The 22,745-nt window shown below is 36.4% G+C and overlaps 1 protein-coding gene across 1 annotated transcript; it reads left to right on the top strand.

The window, feature by feature from the left end:
* Positions 1–7,065: 7,065 nt before the first annotated feature.
* LOC110717396 (serine incorporator 3-like) lies at positions 7,066–15,779 on the top strand. Its single transcript, XM_021896080.1, has 7 exons — positions 7,066–7,426; positions 9,118–9,137; positions 9,813–10,046; positions 10,942–11,053; positions 11,134–11,308; positions 14,706–14,946; positions 15,159–15,779. Exons 1-7 carry the CDS (start codon positions 7,251–7,253, stop codon positions 15,452–15,454), a joined length of 1,254 nt encoding a protein of 417 aa, XP_021751772.1. The 5' UTR covers positions 7,066–7,250; the 3' UTR covers positions 15,455–15,779.
* Positions 15,780–22,745: the final 6,966 nt, after the last annotated feature.

Raw genomic sequence — 22,745 nt, 5'->3', positions numbered from 1 at the left:
TGTGTATTTAGCTTTGACAGGATAACCTTGCCCTAATATTCAGCATTGTAGTTCGCTCCCTTTTCACCACCCCGTCCTAAAAATCTTTCAAAGATTTTCCGGGACTTGCTTTTTAGCCCGCCACGAGCTTCATAACCCCAATCCTTGGAGCTAACTATCTTAGGGCACTACATGTTTGGTTATGGTAGATTGAACATTGCTAAATTTATTATTAACCATTTAAGTAGGCATGTCAACATCTGCAATACCAATGTCAAAACCCATATTCATTTTGGTGGCCTAATCACTAGGATAGCAATTAAAAAGGCGGGGTTTAGTGAGACTAGCCACCAGGGGTTGACTAACTGTGGGGGGGCCACTTTTCAAAACTTGCCTTACTACCAACACTTGAACTGGGTTAAGCCTAACCACCGCCAGGTTCTATAGTGGCAAGTAAAGGTAGGGAGGGATTATGTGCCTGTTTTTCCTCTCCCTAACTCAGACTTGACCGTCTTCCCTGCTGTGCAGGGGTCCTACACCTATGACCTTCTACTTGCCCAGGCCCAACCACAGGCCGAGCCATATCCTCAGGTGCATGAGCCATAGCTACATGTGCCTCAGCCACCCCCTCGCCAGCCTAAACCCGGCCCCGAGACTGTTTGGGACCTCCAGAGTTTAGGTCAGGCCTTAGGCAGGATAGAGGAGAACCAGGGGGAGCTTAGGACCGAGGTTGGGGATATTAGGAGGCTAGTTGGTCCCCTTGACCAGAGGGTGGGTTATGTAGAGAGGAACACGGGTAGTGGTCTTTTCCCGATTTACGACAACTATGCTCGTCGTGGTGCTATCCCAGTAGACACCCTTTACTCTGACTGGTTTCAGCCACCACCCCAGGGATATGTGGATCCCGCCTCCCGTGGTATTTACACAGACTACTCCTCTTTCTCTGGCTACGGCCAAGACTTTCCTTTTGGGGGGATGGGGGGTAATGTTAACCCTAAATACTTTGGTGGGAGTTCTTCTGGTGCAGGTTATAGTGGTGGAGGATTTGGAACGATGGATGAGGATGAAGATGGTGGTGATTAGCCATGCTGTGGCAGCTTCCCGAGCCAATGAGGACATCGTCTGATTTTGGCTTAGGGGAGATTTTTGATTGAGGTATCTCTTTTTTTTTCTCTCTCTTTTTGATTTTTGGTGTGTTTTTCTTACTTACTAGTATAGATTTTATTGCTTTAAAAAAATGAAAAAATACAAAAATTTAAAAAATTAAAAAAAAAATACAAAAATACGATCGAATGAACGATAAATCATGCTTCCCTATGCCCCATACATGAAAATTGTTTTGATTCTTGGTATATGATGATGAGAATTGTGGATAGGTTAGCCATGATTTGATGTTTGATTGCTTTGATGCCTTGACATGAGTCAACTTTGTCCAACTATTTGTGGATTTGGTGCTTGACTAGTTGATTTAGTTAGGATTGTGTGATAGTTCCTGGTATGTCAATGAAGTTGAGTATTGGTTTTTAACTTTGAGTAATGTTTGTATGGCTCATATTATGCACATTGAGGAGGACAAAGGCATATGTTCTTTTAGGTAGCCTTCAGATGATTTTAGATACGTTTGTTCCCTTCTTGCTACACATGTTGTTGCTTGTGCTCTTTTCATTGTTTATTTAGCCACATTACTAGCCTATTTTTGCCCCATTAGTTACTAGTCTCAAGCTTGGATAGGGGGGGGGGGGCTATTAGTGAGTGAGGTGAGAAAGTTTGTAGTGTGCTTAATTATTGCACAATGTGGGTGGGTTTTGAGAGGTTGTTTTGTTCTTGATTGTGGTTTATGTTTGATGAGTTTGAAAGTTGAAATTCCTAAAAAAAAAAAGAAGGGAAATTATCAATGATACCCCCCTTAGGGCTTTTCTCAATGATACACTTCATTAAACTTTCATTATCACCGGTACACCTTAACTTTTCCCTAAATACCAACCGTACCCTTTCCGTTAAAAAAACGTTAGTTTTGCCTTTTTTCAACTTTTTTTAACTTAAAAAAAATTAATTCACTATTTTTAACTTATTTCTAAAAAAAAAAAAAAAAAAAAAAAAAAAACCCTTCTTTCTCCCTCATCTCCCTTCCAAGGCCTTCCTCCAACCCCTTCCACCACCTAGGCCAACAACACTGTGGCGCCACCCCCACCACCACCACCACCATCACCACCACCACAAACCACAAAACCCCCACAACTTGACAACCAACATATAACTCGACCCCCCAACCACGACCCTACCTCGAATCCACTTCAGCCACCGCCGCTGAAAAACCACCACCGCCACACCAATTCAGCCACCACCATCCCACCACCACCCAAACCCAAACCCTAGAACCACCATCCCGCCAGACCCGAAACCACCAGCCAACCCAACCCCAAAACCCCATTAACCCAAACCCAGCCAACCTCAAAACCATTCGAAAACCCACCAAACAAAACCCGACATTGGGTTCGACATGAAATCGGGGCAGGGAGTTCGACGCGACTTGAATCAGAGGATGGGGGAGGTCAGCGATGCCGGAATTGGGGGATGGGGTTAGTCAGCAAGGTCGAAATTTTTGAGGGGGGGTGGGTTTGGCTTAATGGGGGAGTTTAGTGATTATTTCTCTCCGGAATAATCATCCAAATCTTCCATGATTTTTCTCACTTTCTCTCTCTAATTGATGTTGACTGTGGTTGGAGATGGTGGTAGTGGTTGTAGGTGGGAATTGCGAAGCTAGAGGCGCTGCTTTGGGTAGTGACGGTACTGTAATTAATTGAGGTTGATGCAGGGGATGCATGGTTGTTGCTGTTGTAGTTGTTGCGGTGGTGATTGGAGGTGGTCTGGGTGTGGGAATGCGTGGGAGTTGGAGTTGGTGATGCGGTGAGGTGGCGAGCTGCTTGTTGTGTTTGGTGGATGGTGGTTGAAATGGTGGTGGCGTTGTGGGGGCGTGAAGTGGTGCTGCATGGGTAATTGAGAGGAGCAGGGGAGGTATATTGGTGTGAATGGTGGAACAGGGTATTAGCAGGGAAGGTGAGTTTCGTTGGTTTCGACCATAATTAACGTTTTTTTAACGGAAAGGGTACGATAGGTATTTAGGGAAAAGTTTAGGTGTACCGGTGAAAATGAAAGTTTAATGAAGTGTATCATTGAGAAAAGCCCGAAAAAAGGAGAAGTTCAAGAAAAGAAAAAGAAAAAAAAGAGCAAAAAGACAAATAAAATGTTTAATGTTCAAATGCTCTAAGTGAGGGTTGATCAAAAGAAGAAAAAAATGAGTTCCAAAGGGGGAAAAAAAATTCAAGTTGAAAAAATTTTCAAGGTTTGTTGATTCACTCAAATTCTACATTATTATATTTTTATGAGTGAAATTGTAAGTGTTGGGAAATTTTAATATGATTGAAATTGTTGTCTCATGAAATTTTGGTGGAGTTGAGTTGTGTTGGGGATGATTGGTCATTATTTATTTTTGACCTTGGTTTTATTCGTTAAGTTTTAGCTCCCTAAAGCATAGCTTTACCCTCACATTTTCCCAAATTTATCCTACCTTTACCTTAGCCTTACATTACAAGCTTTAAAGACCTTCCAACCTTTGTGCATAGAGTTGTATGAATGTGAAATTAGTTGTTTATCAATGCGAAGAATGATTTGACATATTTCGAGTCGACTACTAGGTTGAGTGCTTGTCTTTTTAAACGCACGAGTGTTATGAGTTTGGGAAGGCATTGTTCACAATAAAGGGGTTGCATGGATGGAGAGCGATCAGATACATTTTATATCCGCCACATAAAAGAGTGAAGAGTGTGTGAGCACTAGTCATGAATTCCATATATACTTGTGGTTCGCTTTGTTTGACAATTGTTAGGGAGGATTAGTAGTTGGATGGAATTGTTGGTTGACTTTGATGCATATTTGTTGGAGTTGCCTTGAATTGATTATGCTTAGTTTTAGTTAATTTTCGGGTGAAGTATGTTTTATTTGTTCATTGATGAGATCCTTGCTTTGGAACAAGCAAAGGTTTGGCTTGGGGAAGTTTGATGTGTCCATTTTATATAGTGATTTCCCCCTGTCCCGTGGTCATATTTAGGAGTATTTTTGGCTTTATAGAGCTATTTTTATTATTAATATGAGTTTCCTAGTGTTTTCACAGCTTTGGTATTGTTTTATAGGAAATTGCTGATTTTGAACATTTTCCTAGGCTTATTTGAGACACTACGAGCATTGGATTAGGATCGCGTACATATAACCACATTCCATAGCCCAAGACCGCGTTGGAGTAATCAAACCAATGATTAAGGGCTCGGCGAAGAAGAAGAGACCGAGGCAATGGATCAAGTGTTAAAGACCCAAAGAGGAAACCCAGATTCGGCGAAGAAGAAGCCCAATCGAAGACTCCATATTGCCCGGATACTCGCCCGACCGGGGATGCCCTCGCCCGAATGTGTGCCTGACCGGGTGCGAGGAGAGGAGTTCCCCACTGAAGGCGGGCCCGACTGGGCGAGATGGTGCCCGACCGAGCACGTGTCATTGAGGAGCGATTAGCGACGATTTTTACTTTGTTTTTTTTTTTTTTTTTTTTTTAGAAGAATTTAGGATTTCTTAGCTTAGTATAAATACGCTTTTGTTAAGCGAGACAATTACGTCATTCATTAGTTAATTTCCAAATTTTAATTTTAATCTTTTGATTAATACTCTTGTTCTCTCAATTCTTTTGGTTTATGTAATTCAATATTTCTGTTTATTTTAGTAACGATTTCTTTCCCTTTTATTTTTCAGTAATTTAGTTGCTTGTTTAATCATGTCTAGTTTTATTGCTTTGGTTAGTTTAAATTTCAATATGTGTGAGTAGTTTATTTCTAAGGGTTTGTGGGGATCCATAAATAATATGAAGGGGTAATTTATTATTGTTGATTGTCAATGCTTTGATTGATTTCCTATTGATTGATTTACTGCTATGCAATTAGATTAGGCCTGATTTAATTGTATAAGTTATGCAATATTGATTCGAGATTCGACAGATGAGAATTGATGTTTAGGCTTAGTTTTAATAGGCAGGTTAATTTATAAATGGTTAAGTCAAGATTCGAGAGATGCGATTTAATACCGTTAAATTAATTTTGTTATTGTAATACGTAGAGAAGGCCCTTTATGATCTGCTTGATTGATGCATTGATGATTGATTATTGTGTTTTACCCTAGAATATTATTTATTAGTGAACCTATACCCTAGGCTTTGATTTATTGATTTCTCCTTAGTTTAATTTGCTTTAGTTTATTTTTTGTCTTTAGTTTAATTCTCACAATAATAACTTGGTTACTTGATAGTTTAGATTATATTAATTATTTAGGAATAGAAAGACATTGTTTCTATGTGGATTCGACCCTACTTCCCTATCTGCTTTAGTTAGTGGACTTAGGTAATTCTTTTGATTAGGCGATACGACTAGAACCTGTCAGACCACCGCTTGTGGCAACCGCCATGGCTGCGCCACCCAGCCGCGGTTGTCACAAAAACATTTTTTTTTTGTTTTTATTTTAATTATATAAATTTGTAAAATTAAAATAAATGTGGTCCATGATAAAATAAAACATAAATTTTTATGCTAATTTATCACATTAAAACCAAATTCATAATCCAATTTTAATTCTAGGGTTCTTCATGAAAACTAATCCCCAATTTAACTCTTAATTAAATCATTGATCATGCAAAATTCACAATTTATACATGAAATCAACTAGATTAAATACATGAAGCATAAAACAATCGAAATTATTCAAAAACCAAAACACAAAATCATAATTTTAGTGTTTAGGGTTTCGAATTTTTTTTTCTCGGATCTAAGGTTAGGGTTTTCAAAAATTTCAAAAACTCTACGGTATTTTCGGTCCAAATCTACATAATTCATATCTTTGACGTGTGATTTCCACGTTGCGATTGACTGTCAATTAGGGAGATAATAGAGCCCCAAGCGTTGCTCCTCTACTTAATCCACGGGATAGGATTGAACCTCCACTACTGCTAGATAGTCAAGTACGAACACTTCGAACCACCTTCTACGGAGAGGGAAGGAGAAAACCGAGCCACGAACAACCACGACCACCACCGTGCATTACACGCGCCACTAGCGTGTGCGAACGTGAGGGGAGAGGAGAGAGTGAGTGCGTGAGGCTTTAGTGTTTGGTTGCTAGCTTGTCTATTCTCAATTGACTGCTAATTATGTTCTATATCAAACCCTAGGCAAGGTCTCTATTTATACATCACATGTATAATTAGAGTCCAAACCAAGCCCACACAATTCCCTCTTTAATCTCATATGGCTGGCCACTCCATAAGGCCCAATAATGGGCTTTTTTCTTTTTGTTCAATGCATCACCCTTTTGTGTGACCTTATAGGATCCATTCTATTGGGTTTTGGATATTTGATTAGCCCAAAGATCATTGATCACGTCTACCAACAGATAATGACGACCCAAAGGAACGAACTTAATTATTTCCATAATTTGATCCATTATATATCTAGTAATTGCACTTGACAAAGACATAAATCATTCAGGGGTTACTTGGTTAGGAGTTATTCGGTTAATCAGGAGTTATTCACTCGGTCAAGGGTTCCTTGGTCGAGGGTTACTCGATCGGTCAAAGATTACCCGATTGCTCAAAGGTTACTCGATCACTCAAGGATTATTTGGTCACTCAGGATTTACTCGGTCGGTTAGGGGTTTAGTTAGGGGTTACTCGATTGATCTGGGATTACCTGGTTAGGGATTACTCGTGTGTCAGCCGACCACACGGTGTGGCCAGCCACACAGAAAACGAGCCGATGAAATTAAGATGGATCAATTGAATAGCATTAGATAATATGTGTGGAGCATAAAGAAAAAATTACAGAGTACTTTGTAAAATCAATGGAGTAAAAGTATGCAAATAAATACTCCATACTTCGCAATAGATATACACAATATAGTCAACATTAGATTATGACGTGATAGAGTTTAACCTACATGTAACATGGATAAAAGAAGTAAGTACAAGACCACATGTTTTGTAATCCTCGAATAATTCTATTAATCCTCGAATAATTCTATCAATCTTCGGCTGTACAAGTCAAAATTCAAACTCCGTAAAACAGAACTCGTCAGTGTTTCCAGATACTTCTTCCTTCATCCCATCAATAAACTCATCTCATCATAAAACAGCACACAAAACAGCTAAACACAAACAAAACCCAGAAATCAGAAGAGAGAGAAAGATGTCGTGCTTGTTTTCCTGCTGCGCATCTCTTGCGTGCGGGTGTTGCACATCAGTAGCATCTGGGATCACAAAGAAGTCTGCTCGTATTGCTTATTGTGGTCTCTTTGGTGCTTCTCTTGTTATTTCCTGGGTTCTTCGAGAAGTCGCTTCTCCTTTGCTGCAAAAAATTCCCTTGTATGTGTTTTTCCCATTTTTACTCTTCAATTTCATCTGGGCATCTCTCATTTTCCTTCAATTATTCTTAAATTACAATTTTTTATTAATTCGTTGGTTTTTTTGGGTTTAATTTGTTGTTAATTTTATGGGTTTTATGCTGAAATTTGGTGTTGATTGCTCAATTGGTTGAATTGTCTTTTTTTCGCTGTTGATTTTGCAATTTGTTGTTGAAATTTGTAATCTTTTTAATGGTCATTGATTGGGTAAAAGTGGGTAAGAAGTAGTTTATGGGTATGGAAGATTTAGTCTTGTGAGATGGAAACTTTTGTAGAAGAATTAGCACAATTTTGGTGGGATTTTAGTTGATGATAATAGTCTTCTTATGTTGCAAATGGTATAAATATAGCTGCTAACTTAGGCATAAAGAAAGCAACATGCTAAAAAAGCGGGGTTATACCCTTAGGTAGGCTATCACTATCGGAAGAATTTGAGTTATGCTTGAGCTAATGCAGTTTGGAACAATAGTTTCTGCATTGTGACAGAAGAATGGTTTCGCGGCATGGATTTGCATATTTGATCAAATGATCCGTTATATTGTAGGCGATAATTCTAACTAAAGCCATCTTATAAGATCAGGTTACTTTCTGTAGGAAGTTCAAAATTTGAAATTTTCATATTATACCTGATAATACAATTCCCCACTTATGGGATTAAGGCTTTGATTGATTGATATTCAGAACTTGAAGCAAAGATTAATCTTTGGCATGATTGGGAAGTTAACTTCAAATAGGGAAGGTTAGTTATGATAATCTATTCAATATCTTATAAATGAATTTTTATCAAATACGAAGTATTTATTAGGAATATATGGATGATCTTTTATATATCTTGGCTGTGGCCGGTGGGTTGCAGATATAGAGCTGTTTTCAGAAGTGCAGGCATAGTGAAGCAGGAATTGTAAAACTTAAGAGGTGAACCCGTAATTTAAACTTAATTATGATCTTCTCCAATAGTTGACCAACTGGTGGTGGGTTTTGTTTGGCATTAGTAGTTTTTTTGTTTCCTGGCCACCAATAATTGGGTTGAGTAAACCCTTTCCCCCTTTTGCACCCTTGAGTGGGGCACTTTTCTCAAAATGCAGGCTTTGCAAACAAGACTTTTCAGAATTCAGCACACGGGTTGGTGGATTTATGGTGAACCCAAGAACGGGGTTGGTTGAAGTAGAACATTTTTAGGGTAAAGAATATGCCAACAGTTTTTTTGGTTGCACCTATACAAATGCACACTCTATTATGACTGTCTTTGGTGATGGGATCTTGTTAGATGCACCTCAACATATACTTTCTGTTTATCAACTCTGTAAAAATTTTACTTTTTAACAACTATATATATTAATGGTTGAATTATGCATTAACAAGTGTGAAAATAAAATGTTGCAACTATCAAAAACGGGGAAAGTATATGGTGACACTGGAAGTCTGGAAGAAAGTAGGAACAACAAGATATACGTGACAGGTGTAAGCAACCACAAAATTTTTCATATTATACTTGATGAATTTACTGACTGAGAACTTGAAGCAAAGGATTAATCTTTGGCATGATTAAGAAGTGAAACTTCAAATTGTGAAGGTTAGTTATGATATTTCTATTGAATATCTTTTAAGCAAATCTTTATCAAATAAAGCAGGAGTATTTAAGGATGTATGAAGTATCAAGAGCTCATATCAGGGTTGTAGGCATAATGATGCGGGAATTAAAAATCGTAAGAGTTGAACCTGTAATTCTAACTCTATTAGGATCCTTTCTCATAATTAAGCAGCTGGCGGCGGGGTTCCTTTGGCACTAGTAGTCTTTTGTTTCCTGGCCACCAGTAGTTGGGATGAGGAAACCCCCTCCCCTACTATGACTATGTTTGATGACTTAAAGAAAAACATAGTCATATGAGATCTTGTTAGATTCATCTCAACATATACTTTCAAACTTTCAAACTGTCAACTTTGTTAAGTTTTTTTAATTTTTTTAATTTTTTTATTTATCAATAACTAAAGATTAATGGTTGAAGTTGTGCATTGACAAGTGTGAGAATAAATATGTTGCAACTATATAAAAAAAATTAAAAATAAACGGAGGAAATATTTGATGATACTGTAATACTGGAAAAAAATAGGAACAACAAGAAACATGTGGAAGGTGAAAACAACCACAAAATTTCATGTAGGTCTAGGAAATGTGAAGAGTTATATCTGTATCCAGCAAATTGTTGGCATGTATGATGTGCATGTTGAGGACTTAATTTTTTGCTTGAGATAGCAGATGTGAGCTAGATATAATGTCTGGATGCCTGCTGAATGAACTTTGTGTGTTAGATCTGTATCTGACATATCAAATTGATTTGGCCTTGAAGGGATTAACAATGCTGATCACACAAAAGAGTGGTACCAGACTAGTACAGTTCTTCGGGTCAGCTTGGGAAATTTCCTGTTTTTCGTGGTGCTTGCCATAATAATGATTGGTGTGAAGGACCAGAACGATCGACGTGATTCTTGGCATCATGGAGGATGGATTGGGAAGATGATTATTTGGTTTCTACTTATCGTGCTCATGTTTTTTATGCCAAACGTCATCGTAGATATATATGGTAAGCTCTTTATGTTGCACAAAATTTTATAATATCTTTTGTCTTCTGATATATACTTGGCTGGATTTTCATATCATTTTACTTTCATTATTTCAGCAAACTTATTGTTGCCTTTCAAGTCTTTTCATAACTCTTCTAAAATATCAAGTCATTTAATTCCCTAATCTTAATTAAAATTATAGTAACGGAAGATCTGTCAGAAAAAGTTTTAAAACCCTGTCAACTATAAACCGGAAAAAGGATGAATTTACACATGAAAGTAGTACATTTTAGCCTAATTTACAAAACTGGGGAGTAAAATTTTTATACTCAATCTTGTATTTGCAAATTACTCCCTCCGTATTTTATTACTTGCTCCATTTCTCCGGACACGGAGTTTTAGGAGAATTAGTAGAAAGTATTATTTTATGATGTGGTTGAATGAAGAATAACAAAATCTGAACAAGCAAAAGTGAGTATAAGTGGGGAGAAGAAAGAATATAAAACATATTAAAATATGATATGAGGGGACCACTAGTGGAGAGTAAAATAGTATAATATTGTTAAAAGTTTCCAAAAAAAGGAAATGGAGCAAGTAATAAAATACGGCTGCAAAAGGAAAGCGGAGCAAGTAATAAAATACGAAGGGAGTAAGAAATAGTGGAATCTGGAATGTCTACTGTGAGACTTGATCAAGTTTTTACGTTTTAAATTTGTGTAACTTCTCGAATGCTGATTAAAAGGGTATTTAAGTAAATTGTGTATTCTTTTGTGGAGAAATGCGCATGTTTGTCAGGATAAGCCAAAACAAAATGGTCTGTCTAGGGGCACATCCAGTGATAACAGGGTGTAGAGTTGGCATGCATTGTGCTGTCTGTTTCACAATTTTATCTTAGCATTCCTCTGTACTTTGTAGGTATTCTGTCAAAATTTGGCGCAGGACTATTTTTATTGGTTCAGGTTATTTTACTATTGGATTTCACTTACACATGGAATGATGCTTGGGTTGAGAAAGATGAGCATAAATGGTATACTATTCTGAATTAGCAGTAAAGCTGTTACTTTTCTGTGATATTCTTGTCTGAAGAAAATTTTATTGATTTTTCAGGTACATGGCTTTGCTTGCAGTATCAGTAGGTTGCTATATTGCTGCTTTTACTTTATCCGGAATTTTGTTCATTTGGTTCAACCCTTCTGGCCAAGACTGTGGCCTCAATGTGTTCTTCATTGTGATGACCATGATACTTGCTTTTGCATTTGCTGTCATTGCTTTGCATCCAAAGGTGAGGGTCATGCTATCTCTTTCTGTTTAATCATAAGGCAGTTAATTTTGGCCTCTTTGGCCCTTCCTTACATTGTACATTTAATTCACTTTGTTATATGTTGTTTGGTTAATTCTGGCATCAAAGCTTCATGTGCTAACTCAAAGGACACAATGCTGACAATTATAGGATTGAGACTGGCTAACTGGAGATGGCAGAGATAATATGTCAAACTAATTTTCTTTTCTGTAAGCTTAGTAAATATTAAGGCAACTATGATCTTATTTTGGGTGTCATATGCACATTGTTAGCAACAATAAGTTCTTCTAAGCGATTCCATAGTTAGGAAAGTTTTATGGAAGAAAAACCTAGCACAATATGGACTTATGAGAGTGTAATTACAATAAATCGATTTTGGATAACTTGTTATGCGGTGGAAAGGAGGAAGCTCTGCCTTAGTCAGAATTGGCCTTGCTATGGAGGCGACTAACTTTAAGGGTGAAGTAGAAGCTCTCTCCCAAATGTATCACTTTCACAAATATTGCACCACGGCGGAGCTGGACAAGAAATTTGGTAGGAGGGGAGAGAGGCAAATTGACAAAAGTGTTCTCGTTCTTGTAAGGAATTACTTTTATTAATAAGTATAAGCAAGTGGGGTGGGGGACACTTCACATGGTTTTTTGTAAGGGTAGATTGGTAAATACACAAGGTAAAAGTTTCCTATAAGGGAATTGATGAAATAAATATGAAACTTCCTAATAAGGTAAACAATGCAATATTTACGGGATGGAGGAAGTATAAGAATTTTGAGACTTTAAGAGACGGTGAATATGAATATGATTACAAGTATTTGCGTCATTTGATGTCAAAATTACATTCCTATCATGGGAAATGCCTCTTGTTGCGGGAACCTATTAACCTAATTTTGTGGGGAGGTGGGGGGGCATTGGATATCATCTGTGTCATAACATGTCTGAATCCATTGAGTCAAGATGCAAATAATTTAATGACTCATTTCAATGTAATCCTTTTAAAACTAAAGGCTAAATCCAAAATAATAAGTAAAATTTTGTTAACACTTTAGTTTTAAGTGTTTTTTAAAGTTTGGATTAAGTGAAGATTGTTACCCCGTGAACTTATTTTAGTGAACTGATTTATGCTGATTTAGGAAGATTCTTATACGAATTGATATTTGTTGAACTGGTACTGACTTATCAAGTTTTATTACTTAGATTTGTCTTTTGCTAGTTTTCATTTTTGTAATCATAATATTTGTTTGGAATCTTTATACATTTATATGTAAATGAAATCTAGAATTTGCTCGACAGATATTATATACTTCCTCCGTTTTTCTAATTTCAATGTTTGAAATTTTACTCTATTCATACACACTACTTTAATTGTCTTTTGTTATTTATATGTTTTAAGAAAATATAGTCTTGGGATCTTGTTAGATTCGTCCCGAAATATACTTTCATAATATCTACGTTTTATTATTTTTTTTTCTACAACACAACTTAAGGTATTTAAGTTATAAATGTGCATTAGCAAGCGTGAAATCCTCAACGTTGTGATTTAAAAACTGAAGGAATTATAAAAAAAATAAAATACCAATATTAATGTGGAATTTGGTCTAATTCTTATTGAGGTGTAAATTCAAATAATCAATAATTTTAAGGAAATTTTGTGAGAAAGCATTTTATATAACACACTTTTATAAGAAATACTTCCTCCGTTTTTTTTTTTGTCAGCTAGAGATGAGATTGCGTGGAGTTTTAGAATGTTTAATAAAATAAGATGTTAGTGAGATAGATAAGATTATTATTTTATTGAAAAGTAAAGTGGTGTGAGAGGGAGTGGGGACCATTGGAGGAGTGAGAATTGATAAAATAAGAAAGAGTGGGGATATTAGTGGGTAAAGATATAATTAAATTGTAAGAGATTTCCAAAAATAGAACTCTAGGTTATAAAAAAAAAAAGGACAAAAATAGTAACTCTAGCTTATAAAAAAAAACGGAGGGAGTAACAGTCTTATAAAATGCGCACCTTGATGGGATTTTGACTGCTAAATACCCCCCTCTTCTTCCTAATCATGTAGGTAAATCCATCAAGTCCGTACAACTCACATCACCTAAACCTAGGATATCGACTTAAAGGATAGTGACCCAAGTCAAGGGGAAATTTTTTTTCCAAATGACTTATTACAAACAATCTTAATTTGAAGGATTATGTAAACACAATGCTAATTCTTACACGGTTTTTACATGTATGGGCTTAAGACATTGTTTTAGTAGATTTGAAACTTCTGTTTGTTCTTTGGTAACATGCACTAATTTGTCAACGGATTCAATGTATTTAAAAAAAAAAAAAAAAAAAAGGCATTTTTGCTATTACAATGCCTCTTAACTTCAACATTATGATTTATAAATGCTTTGGAAGGTCTATCTAGAAGCTCCAATAGGAGGCAATGAGGCCAATGAACGCCCCCCAAACCCCCCCCCCCCCCACCTCCCTTTCTCCCAGCCTCCATTTATATACTTCTCTATATGTCCATTGCCTCATTATAAGGCTATGGAACCATGTATAGTCACAATCCTAAGTTGTTAACTATTGAGTGAAAAGGGTCGTAGAACATCTCATAGTTAATTTGAAATTTCTTTGACCTATTGATAATTGGGTTTATGCTTTATGAAAATCCAACCCATTTCACTTTACAACAGGACTGGGTGTCTTGTTTTGCACTAATTCCAGCTCCACATTTGTTCGAAGCCCTTTGGATTGAAGACCTGTAGGACTTGTATCAAAATTTGAATCTAAGATCTGTAGGACTTGTATCCAAATTCTCAGTCTAAATTTCTGATTAGATTTATTTTATCTTCATGCTCAGGCTATATGTTCACGTGCATCCTATGTCTCACCATTGAAACTAACCCATCTGCAAATCAGAATGAAAAGGATATAGAATCTTTGTCTTGCTCATGAAAACTGAAAAGCTGACTGCTTACATTATACCTCTTAGTAACTCCTAATCCTTGTAGATTTATTTTTCCAGATTTCAAAGCTTACTTGTACCCTTGTGGAACCAATTTCTATTTTAAACATCCTTGTGAATCAGTTTGAATTGTGATTTTATTCCCATAGGAGATTCCCATGGTAAGATGTGCAAAAGTATTGCAAAATTTGAGTTCATCTAAGAATAATTGGCCTTTAGTTAGGTTTTTATGCTCTCTGTATCTCTTTCTCTCCGAACAGTGGATGTCAATTTGGCTATGATCTCTGCACAATTGCCCTTAATAGCTTGATGCCAAGATCAGCATTTATGCATAATGAGTGAAAGTTGCTTTATCTATATAGAATAATTTTTGAGTGGAAAGACATTGCTGATCTAGTTATTGATGTGCTGTTAAATTGTGAACAGGTGAATGGAAGCCTCCTTCCAGCCTCAGTAATTTCTGTCTACTGTGCTTATGTGTGTTATACTGGTCTTTCTAGTGAACCTCGTGATTACATTTGCAATGGTCTACATAACAAATCCAAAGCTGTTTCCACAAGCACCCTTATCCTGGGATTGATCACAACCGTGCTCTCGGTCTTGTACTCAGCTGTTCGCGCTGGCTCATCAAAGGCATTTCTATCACCCCCCTCATCTCCAAGAGCAGGTATAAATACCCAAATGTATTCACAGAAATTCAATGCTTATGTACGCATGATTAGTTCTTGCGGGCTTATAAGTGTTTCTCAATCCTACAGTCACCTGGTCTTCTATGTTCTCTCATTGCTGTCTTACCTTCTGCTGACTAGAGTAAAATTTAACTGAATTCTGACACGTTCCTTGACTTTTCACCAATTCTTGAATTTGGTGCCATTGCAGGTGCTACTAGCCCTCTTCTGAGCCCAGACGACCCAGAAGCTGGTGAAAAAAAAGATTCGGAATTCCGTCCTGTCAGTTATTCATACACTTTCTTTCATCTGATATTTGCCCTTGCTAGCATGTACTCAGCCATGCTTCTCTCGGGATGGACCAGCTCATCGGACAGCGCAGATCTAATTGATGTTGGTTGGGCTTCTGTCTGGGTGAAAATCTGCACAGAATGGGTGACTGCAGGACTTTACATTTGGTCTCTTTTGGCACCTATACTGATGCCAGATCGTGAATTTTTTAGTTAATTTGTGAGAATTATGTTCTCAATTCTTATATAGCTCACCATGCCTATCAATAGCTCGATTCTCAAACTTTCATACCAATGACTTTGGCTTTCGGAACTTGAGATAGGTAAGAAAGCATGTACAGTGTTTAGGTCAAGCTTGTGTAATTATGCTCTCTCTTAGACCTCAAATGTTAAAACTATCCAGTAGAGCAAATCTTAGACCTCTAATAACGATATGTGTATAAATCTAGTGTGTAAGGAATGTGGTTTGGTTCTTAAAATTTTGAATGAAAATATTTAGACAATTTATATATTGACAATGACAAGTATGGGTTGCCAGGTGACAGACGTATGGAATGAATGAAATTTGGTTCAATTTGTATAAGAGTTGTATTCGTGTATCAGGAATCAAAATGTTCATACCATATGAACTAACTGTGGCTTATTTATTTTTCTATGGTTTTCCTTCTGTCTTAAAAGATTCCTAACACAATCCACTAACATGGTCAAGAATCACACCATAATTGTTATTTATTTATTGTTGGATAACGAGACACATAAAAAAACATTGTAAGATGGAGAAGTTCAACATCAATAGAATCGCTCTATTTATATATTTTTTTCCACGATAGTGACAAGATGAAGATTCATAGTCATAATGTACTACAAAGTATGATTTTGGTAAAAATTTGATTCCAAACCACCAACCTGGCAATCCAAACTTGTCATTGTCAATATGAACGGTTGACTCACATCATCAAGGAGATAGAAGGGTTTAACAACGCGAGAAACTCCCCGGTTATGTCCTTGATTAACATTCAGGTGAATATAATAATACGCAGCAATCGTTGTTATAGAGAGTGATAATGTCAGGGTTCTCTTGGATGACAAAGAAGTCAGCTAGGATCGTCTATTGTGGCCTCTTTACTGGCTTTATTGTTCTCTCCTTGATTCTTTCACAAGTTTCTGCTCCCTTGATGCAGATTTTACCTTGTATGTTTTTTACTGTCTTATTTACTTTTATCTTAATTGTTCATAAGTTTGTGAATATTTTTGTGATATATGGGATTCATTCATTAATTTTTTGGGTTTAAATCCTCAGCTCTTTTTGTTTGTTCAACTGTCTTTCTTTGCTTCTTTGGTTATTATGATGCTTGTGAGTTGGGTATAGGAGGAAGTAGTTTATGGAAGATCAATCGAATCTGTTCATAATGATTGCAACTGTGCCTGAGTAAATGCAGTTGGAATTTTTACAACTCCCTCTGTCCCTTGTCGCATTAATCCACTATAAGGATAGTTCTGCAATGTGTTAGCTCTCTTCTCATTATATTCTTTTTGGGAGCTATTGCTTTGATCATCTAGTGAGTCCAAATGGGCGGCGACTTGGAATGTTTGTTACTTTGATGTTCCTAGGACTTCAACCTTTTCCTGGAGTACAAGGATTTAATGTTATCATGTAGTATGCATTCTGATGTTTTAGTCCATTTCGGCCATCCAACAACGTTTATCATATGAGTGATGTGTTCTTTCATCACCCCTCTCTGAACTCACAGCATCGGACAGCAAAAGTGAATAAAACAGCTAGCGAGATACTTGAGTTTCTTCTATGAGGACAAACGTTGTGAGACATATCATTATCTAACATTGTTAACTTGATTTGACCTTGAATCATCACACAAAGGAGTGTTACCAGATAAGTGCAATTCCTCGGTTCAGTTTGGGGAATTTTCTTTTTTTCACAGTGCTTGCCTTGATAGTGAGTGTTATGAATGTTCAAAATGACCAACCTGATTCATGGCATCATGAACGATGGACAATGAAGATAATTATCTGGCTTTTACTGATCATTTTTATGTTTTTGTTCCCAAACATTATTATAGATGTGTACGGTAAGCTCTCTGTGTTGCTCGATTTCTCATAATAAACATACATTAGCTACAATTTCAATTCATTGTGCTTCTATTATTATCGCAGTAAGTTTACTGCTCCATTTCCATTGAAGTAAACTTTCAGTTTGGGGAATTTTCTTTTTGCCCTTCCTATAGAACATTTTGTAAGAAATACTTAAGAAATTTAATGCGGAAATAAACCTTAAGTCTAGAATCAATTGATACATTACATACCATTAGATGAGCTTGAAGCCATGATTGTACCTTTGGTTGGATAAACCTTGATAGGGAAGAAAAACAATACCAAACCCTTCTCCTCTCTCTCTAACTTAATTACTGGATGTTTTTTTATTTGTGTCCTTAGTGATGGAATGAAAACAAAATTAAAGTTAGTTTCTAAAAGAAGACATAACCCTTATATATATATATATATATATATATATATATATATATATATATATATATAGTCCAGTTGTCCTTAATAGAGGAGAGCAGAGAGCCAAATAAATAATTATTCGGCTAAGTAATCCAATCCATCAAAGGACACTTATCTTTTATACAGTATTGATTTAATATGAGCATTTCTATAATTGGATATATGTATAAACTTAAATAGTGGGATTTAATTAATTAAAACAATAGATTAGTGGGTCACCACTTGACACGTAATGTGGAAATTACATTCTCCCACTTGGACCGCTAAATCGATTATGAAAAACTTACATTATATATAAATATAAATATATGTAATATATAAACACATATTTCAAAAAATATCTTTAACACATGATCACGATTACAATAATACATATCCAACATACTCAAAAATAATATAATTACACTAATATTGAAGTTAGCACAAACGATTAGCATAAGTCATGGCGGTTACGCAGCAACAAAAAAAAAACGCCACGTTTCCTTCCATGTACTACATACTAATAATCCATACTAATTCAACCTTTTAATACTATAATGGCCCCTGTAATATGTCTTGTCATGACAATTCTTGTTTTTTACAGAACATAATGTATACATTAACAAGAATAAGCAAAAACAAAATTCAATTGCGCAAAATGTCAATTAGTACCACTATCAATATACATTTATGGATTTCCCAAAAGGCCCATCCTTATAACATGTTCTAAGTATGCCTTTGGTGATAATCCTTTAGTGAGTGGATTGGCTATCATAAATGTGGTACTTATATTTTGAATTGACACTTGTTGTTTTTGGACTCTTTCTCTAACGACCAAGTACTTTAAATCCATGGCCTTCGACCCACTCGAAAATTTACCATTCTTCGAGAAGAATACAGCTGCGGTGTTATCACAAAATATTTTCAGCGGCTTGGCAATAGAATCGACAACACCAAGCCCTGAAATAAAATTCCGCAACCATAATGCATGATTTGAGGCTTCAAAACAAGCAATAAATTCGGCTTCCATCGTAGAAGAAGCAATAATGGACTGCTTCTTACTTTGCCATGAGTTGCCCCATTTGCTAGCATAAAAACAAACCCAGATGTTGATTTCTTGCTATCGGAACAACCACGATAATCGGAATCCGAATAACCAACAACCTCTAATGTTTGTGACCTTTTATATGTGAGCATGTAATCCTTAGTTCCTTGAAGATACCTCATAATTTTCTTTGCAGCTTTCTAGTGTTCAAATCCTGGATCACTTTGGTATATTCCTAACATCCTAACAGCAAAACTAATGTCAGGTCTGGTGCATGTTTGAGCATACATCAAACTCCCAACTGCCGATGCGTAAGGAATTTTCCTCATTTGTTCCCTTTACATTTCATTCTTTGGGCACATCAATTTACTTAATTTGTCACCTTTAACAATAGGTGCAATACCTTTTGAACAAGACTGCATGTCATATCTTTCTAAAACTCGATCAATATATCCTTTTTGAGACAAACCTAGCAATCCTCGAGATCGATCCCTAAATATCTCGATGCCAATAACATACTTTGCCTCACCCATATCAACCATCGAAAAGTTTTTAGAAAGATATTCCTTGGTTTCACGTAACAAACCAAGATCACTACTAGCTAGCAAAATATCATCCACATATAGTATCAAAAATATAAACTTGCTCCCACTAATCTTAAGGTATATACATTGGTCAACAATGTTTTCCTTAAATCCAAAAGATGTAATGGTATCGTTAAACTTAATATACCATTGTCGGGAAGCTTGTTTAAGACCATAAATGGATTTCTTTAATTTGCAAACTAGATGTGCACTGTCCTTACTTGTGAACCCTTCAGGTTGTATCATATAGATATCCTCATCCAAATTCCCATTTAAAAAAGCAGTTTTCACATCCATTTGATGTAGCTCCAAATCAAAATGAGCAACAAGTGCCATGATGATTCTAAGTGAATCCTTCTTGGAAACAGGGGAAAAAGTATCGCTGTAATCGATACCTTCCTTTTGAGTGAAACCTTTGGCCACAAGTCTAGCCTTAAATAATTCGATATTTCCTTTAGCGTCGCGTTTGGTCTTGAAGACCCACTTACAACCGACGGGTTTACATTTACAAGGCAATTCAACGAGATCCCAAACATCATTATGGGCCATAGATTTCAACTCATCTTTCATAGCTTCCAACCATTTATCAGAATCAATACTTTCCATGGCTTGTGAAAACGAAACCGGATCCTTTCTTATCCCAATATCAAAGTCAGATTCTTGTAGATACACCACATAATCATCTGAAATGGCAGATTTTCTTTCCCTTTGAGATCTCCTCAAAGCTGCCGGTTGTGGTGGTTCTACATCATTTTCAATGGAAATATTTTCCGGTGGTAATGAACTATCTCCATCATGTTGCTCATGATCCTCAAAAAAAACATAAGGTTGAGGAGCAACAATTTCCATAGGTAGAAAGGGTGGTGGGGTATCCACTCTTATCTCCTCAATTTCAACTTTTCTTAGTTCATTACTCCCACTATTCTCGCCATTCTCTAAGAATCTAGCATTTTCGGTTTCAACAATTCTCGCACTATGGTTAGGACAATAAAATCTGTAACCTTTCGATTTATCTGGATAACCAATGAAATATCCAGATACCGTTCTCGAATCAAGTTTCTTTTCATGAGGGTTATATATTCTAGCCTCCGCTGGACAACCCCATATATGCATATGTCTTAAACTCGGTTTCCTACCAGTCCATAACTCAAAAGGAGTCTTTGGAACAGCTTTACTAGGAACTCGATTTAAAATATACATTGCGGTCTTTAAGGCTTCACCCCATAAAGAAACAGGTACAGTAGAGTAACTCATCATACTCCTAACCATTTCCATTAATGTACGATTACGCCTTTCAGCAACACCATTCTGCTGAGGCGTTCCTGGCATTGTATACTGTGCACAAATGCCATGCTTTTCAAGGAATTTGGCAAAAGGTCCAGGATTTTGTTCTGACTCATCATATCTACCATAGTATTCACCACCTCGATCTGATCTCACAATTTTAATCTTTTTATCTAATTGTCTTTCGACTTCCGTCATGAACATCTCAAAGATGTCAATGGCCTGAGACTTTTCATGTATTAGATAAACATAACCATAACGAGATAGATCATCTATAAAGGTGATAAAATACTTTTCTCCTGTAAAACATGATACAGAGAGCGGTCCACAAATATTAGTGTGAATTATCTCAAGAAGCTCAGTACTTCTTGTGGCACCCTTCTTTGTATGTTTAGTTTGCTTTCCTTTTATGCAATCTACACATACAAGAAAGTCGCTAAATTTGAGATTTTGTAAAATTCCATTCTTTACTAATCTCTCAATTCTTTCTCTAGAGATATGCCCTAGTCTTTTATGCCACAAAAAAGAAGAATTTTTATCAATCATACTACGCTTAGAACCAACAATAGAATGCAGGGAATTTAAAGCTTGTGCAAATTCTTGGTCCAAAATCATTTTATACAAACCATCATATAAAATTGCAGAACCAACCATAACAGAATTTAACAACAAGTCCATATATACGTCCAGAACCGATTACAATATTATAACCAGCATAATCTAATCTAGACAATGAAACTAAATTCCTGGAAATCGAAGGTACATAAAAAGTGTTTAAAAGATCCATCACATGACCAGTCTCTAGCAATAAACGACAAGTGCCAACAGCATGCACTTCAACTTTGAGACAGTTCGCCATAAAGAGGAACTTTTCACTTTCCTTCGGTTTCCGAGTGGAAAGGAATCCCTGCATCAAGTTAGTTACATGAGTAGTAGCTCCAGAATCAATCCACCAAGTATTTGAAGGTACATCAGCAAGATTTGATTCATGACATACAAAAGAAAGATTTATACCTTTCTTTTCGAACCAAGCCTTACGCTTGCTACATTCCTTCTTCACATGTCCCTTATTTCCACAAAAGTAGAATTTGACAATGAATTTTCTCTCATGACTCTGGTTACTTTCCCCAGGTCTATCTTTCTTTGGTGAGATTTTCTTATCATTCCGAAACTTTCTTTTCCTTTTTCATGCTTACTTGAGATACATTAAGCGAAGGCATTTTCCTTCTTGTCTTAACCTCACTTCCTCCTGAACATATTTACTTGACAACGCATTCAAATTCCACTTTTCACTGTTAGCATTATAGTGAATTTTGAATGGTTCAAATTGCGATGGAAGTAAGTTAAGAATAAACTGTACTAAGAAGGACTCATCCATGCCTATGCCCAATGCTTTAAGTTTTGCAGCCTTTTCAGACATGTTCAAAATATGTTGCTGAACACCTTTCTGACCATCATATTTCATGGTGGTCAATTCAGCCATTAATGTGCCTGCAAGGGACTTATCAACGCTTTTAAAACGCCCCTCGACATTCTTCAGAAATTATGAGGCAGACTCAGTAGCCGGAAGAGAGGTCTTAATATTGCTGGCAATAGTCATTCTCATAAACATCATACTGAGTTTATTACACCTTGTCCATGCTTTATAATTTTCAACCTGTGCCGGAGTACTTTCATCCGTTATTTCTGCAGGTTTTTCTGTAATTAAAGCCATGTCAAGATCTAATACTCCCAGTGAGAATTGAAGCCTTTCTTGCCATTTCGCAAAATTAGACCCGTCAAACACAATCATTCCAGATGCCATGTTATGCAATGAAGTGGGAACTGTTCAAATAAAACATAATGCTCACAATTAAACCTCATATCAAAATATTAGGATGAACCATTGATATCACAAAAAATTTCCTTTGGGCAAATTTAAGCATATATATTGTTCACTCCACGGAAGCTTAAATATTCAATTGCTTGTGCTATTTACGTGTAACCTTTGGGTTTCCATTATACCTACATAAATAACACAAATAATTAACTTTCATATTGTGGTTAGAAAATCAATACTCTCCTTTGGGCTAGTATTAATCCCTAATCACAAA

The sequence above is a fragment of the Chenopodium quinoa genome, unplaced genomic scaffold (assembly GCF_001683475.1).
Source record: "Chenopodium quinoa cultivar QQ74 unplaced genomic scaffold, ASM168347v1, whole genome shotgun sequence".
NCBI lineage: Eukaryota > Viridiplantae > Streptophyta > Magnoliopsida > Caryophyllales > Amaranthaceae > Chenopodium > Chenopodium quinoa.
This window is presented reverse-complemented; position numbering and strand designations above follow the sequence as displayed.

Bases quoted from the DNA above. Each gene is read 5' to 3' on its own strand.
- LOC110717396 (XM_021896080.1), top strand. From the start codon at position 7,251: ATGTCGTGCTTGTTTTCCTGCTGCGCATCTCTTGCGTGCGGGTGTTGC. The intron at 11,054-11,133 runs GTATACTATTCT...TTGATTTTTCAG, and splicing joins GAGAAAGATGAGCATAAATG to GTACATGGCTTTGCTTGCAG. The intron at 11,309-14,705 runs GTGAGGGTCATG...AATTGTGAACAG, and splicing joins TCATTGCTTTGCATCCAAAG to GTGAATGGAAGCCTCCTTCC.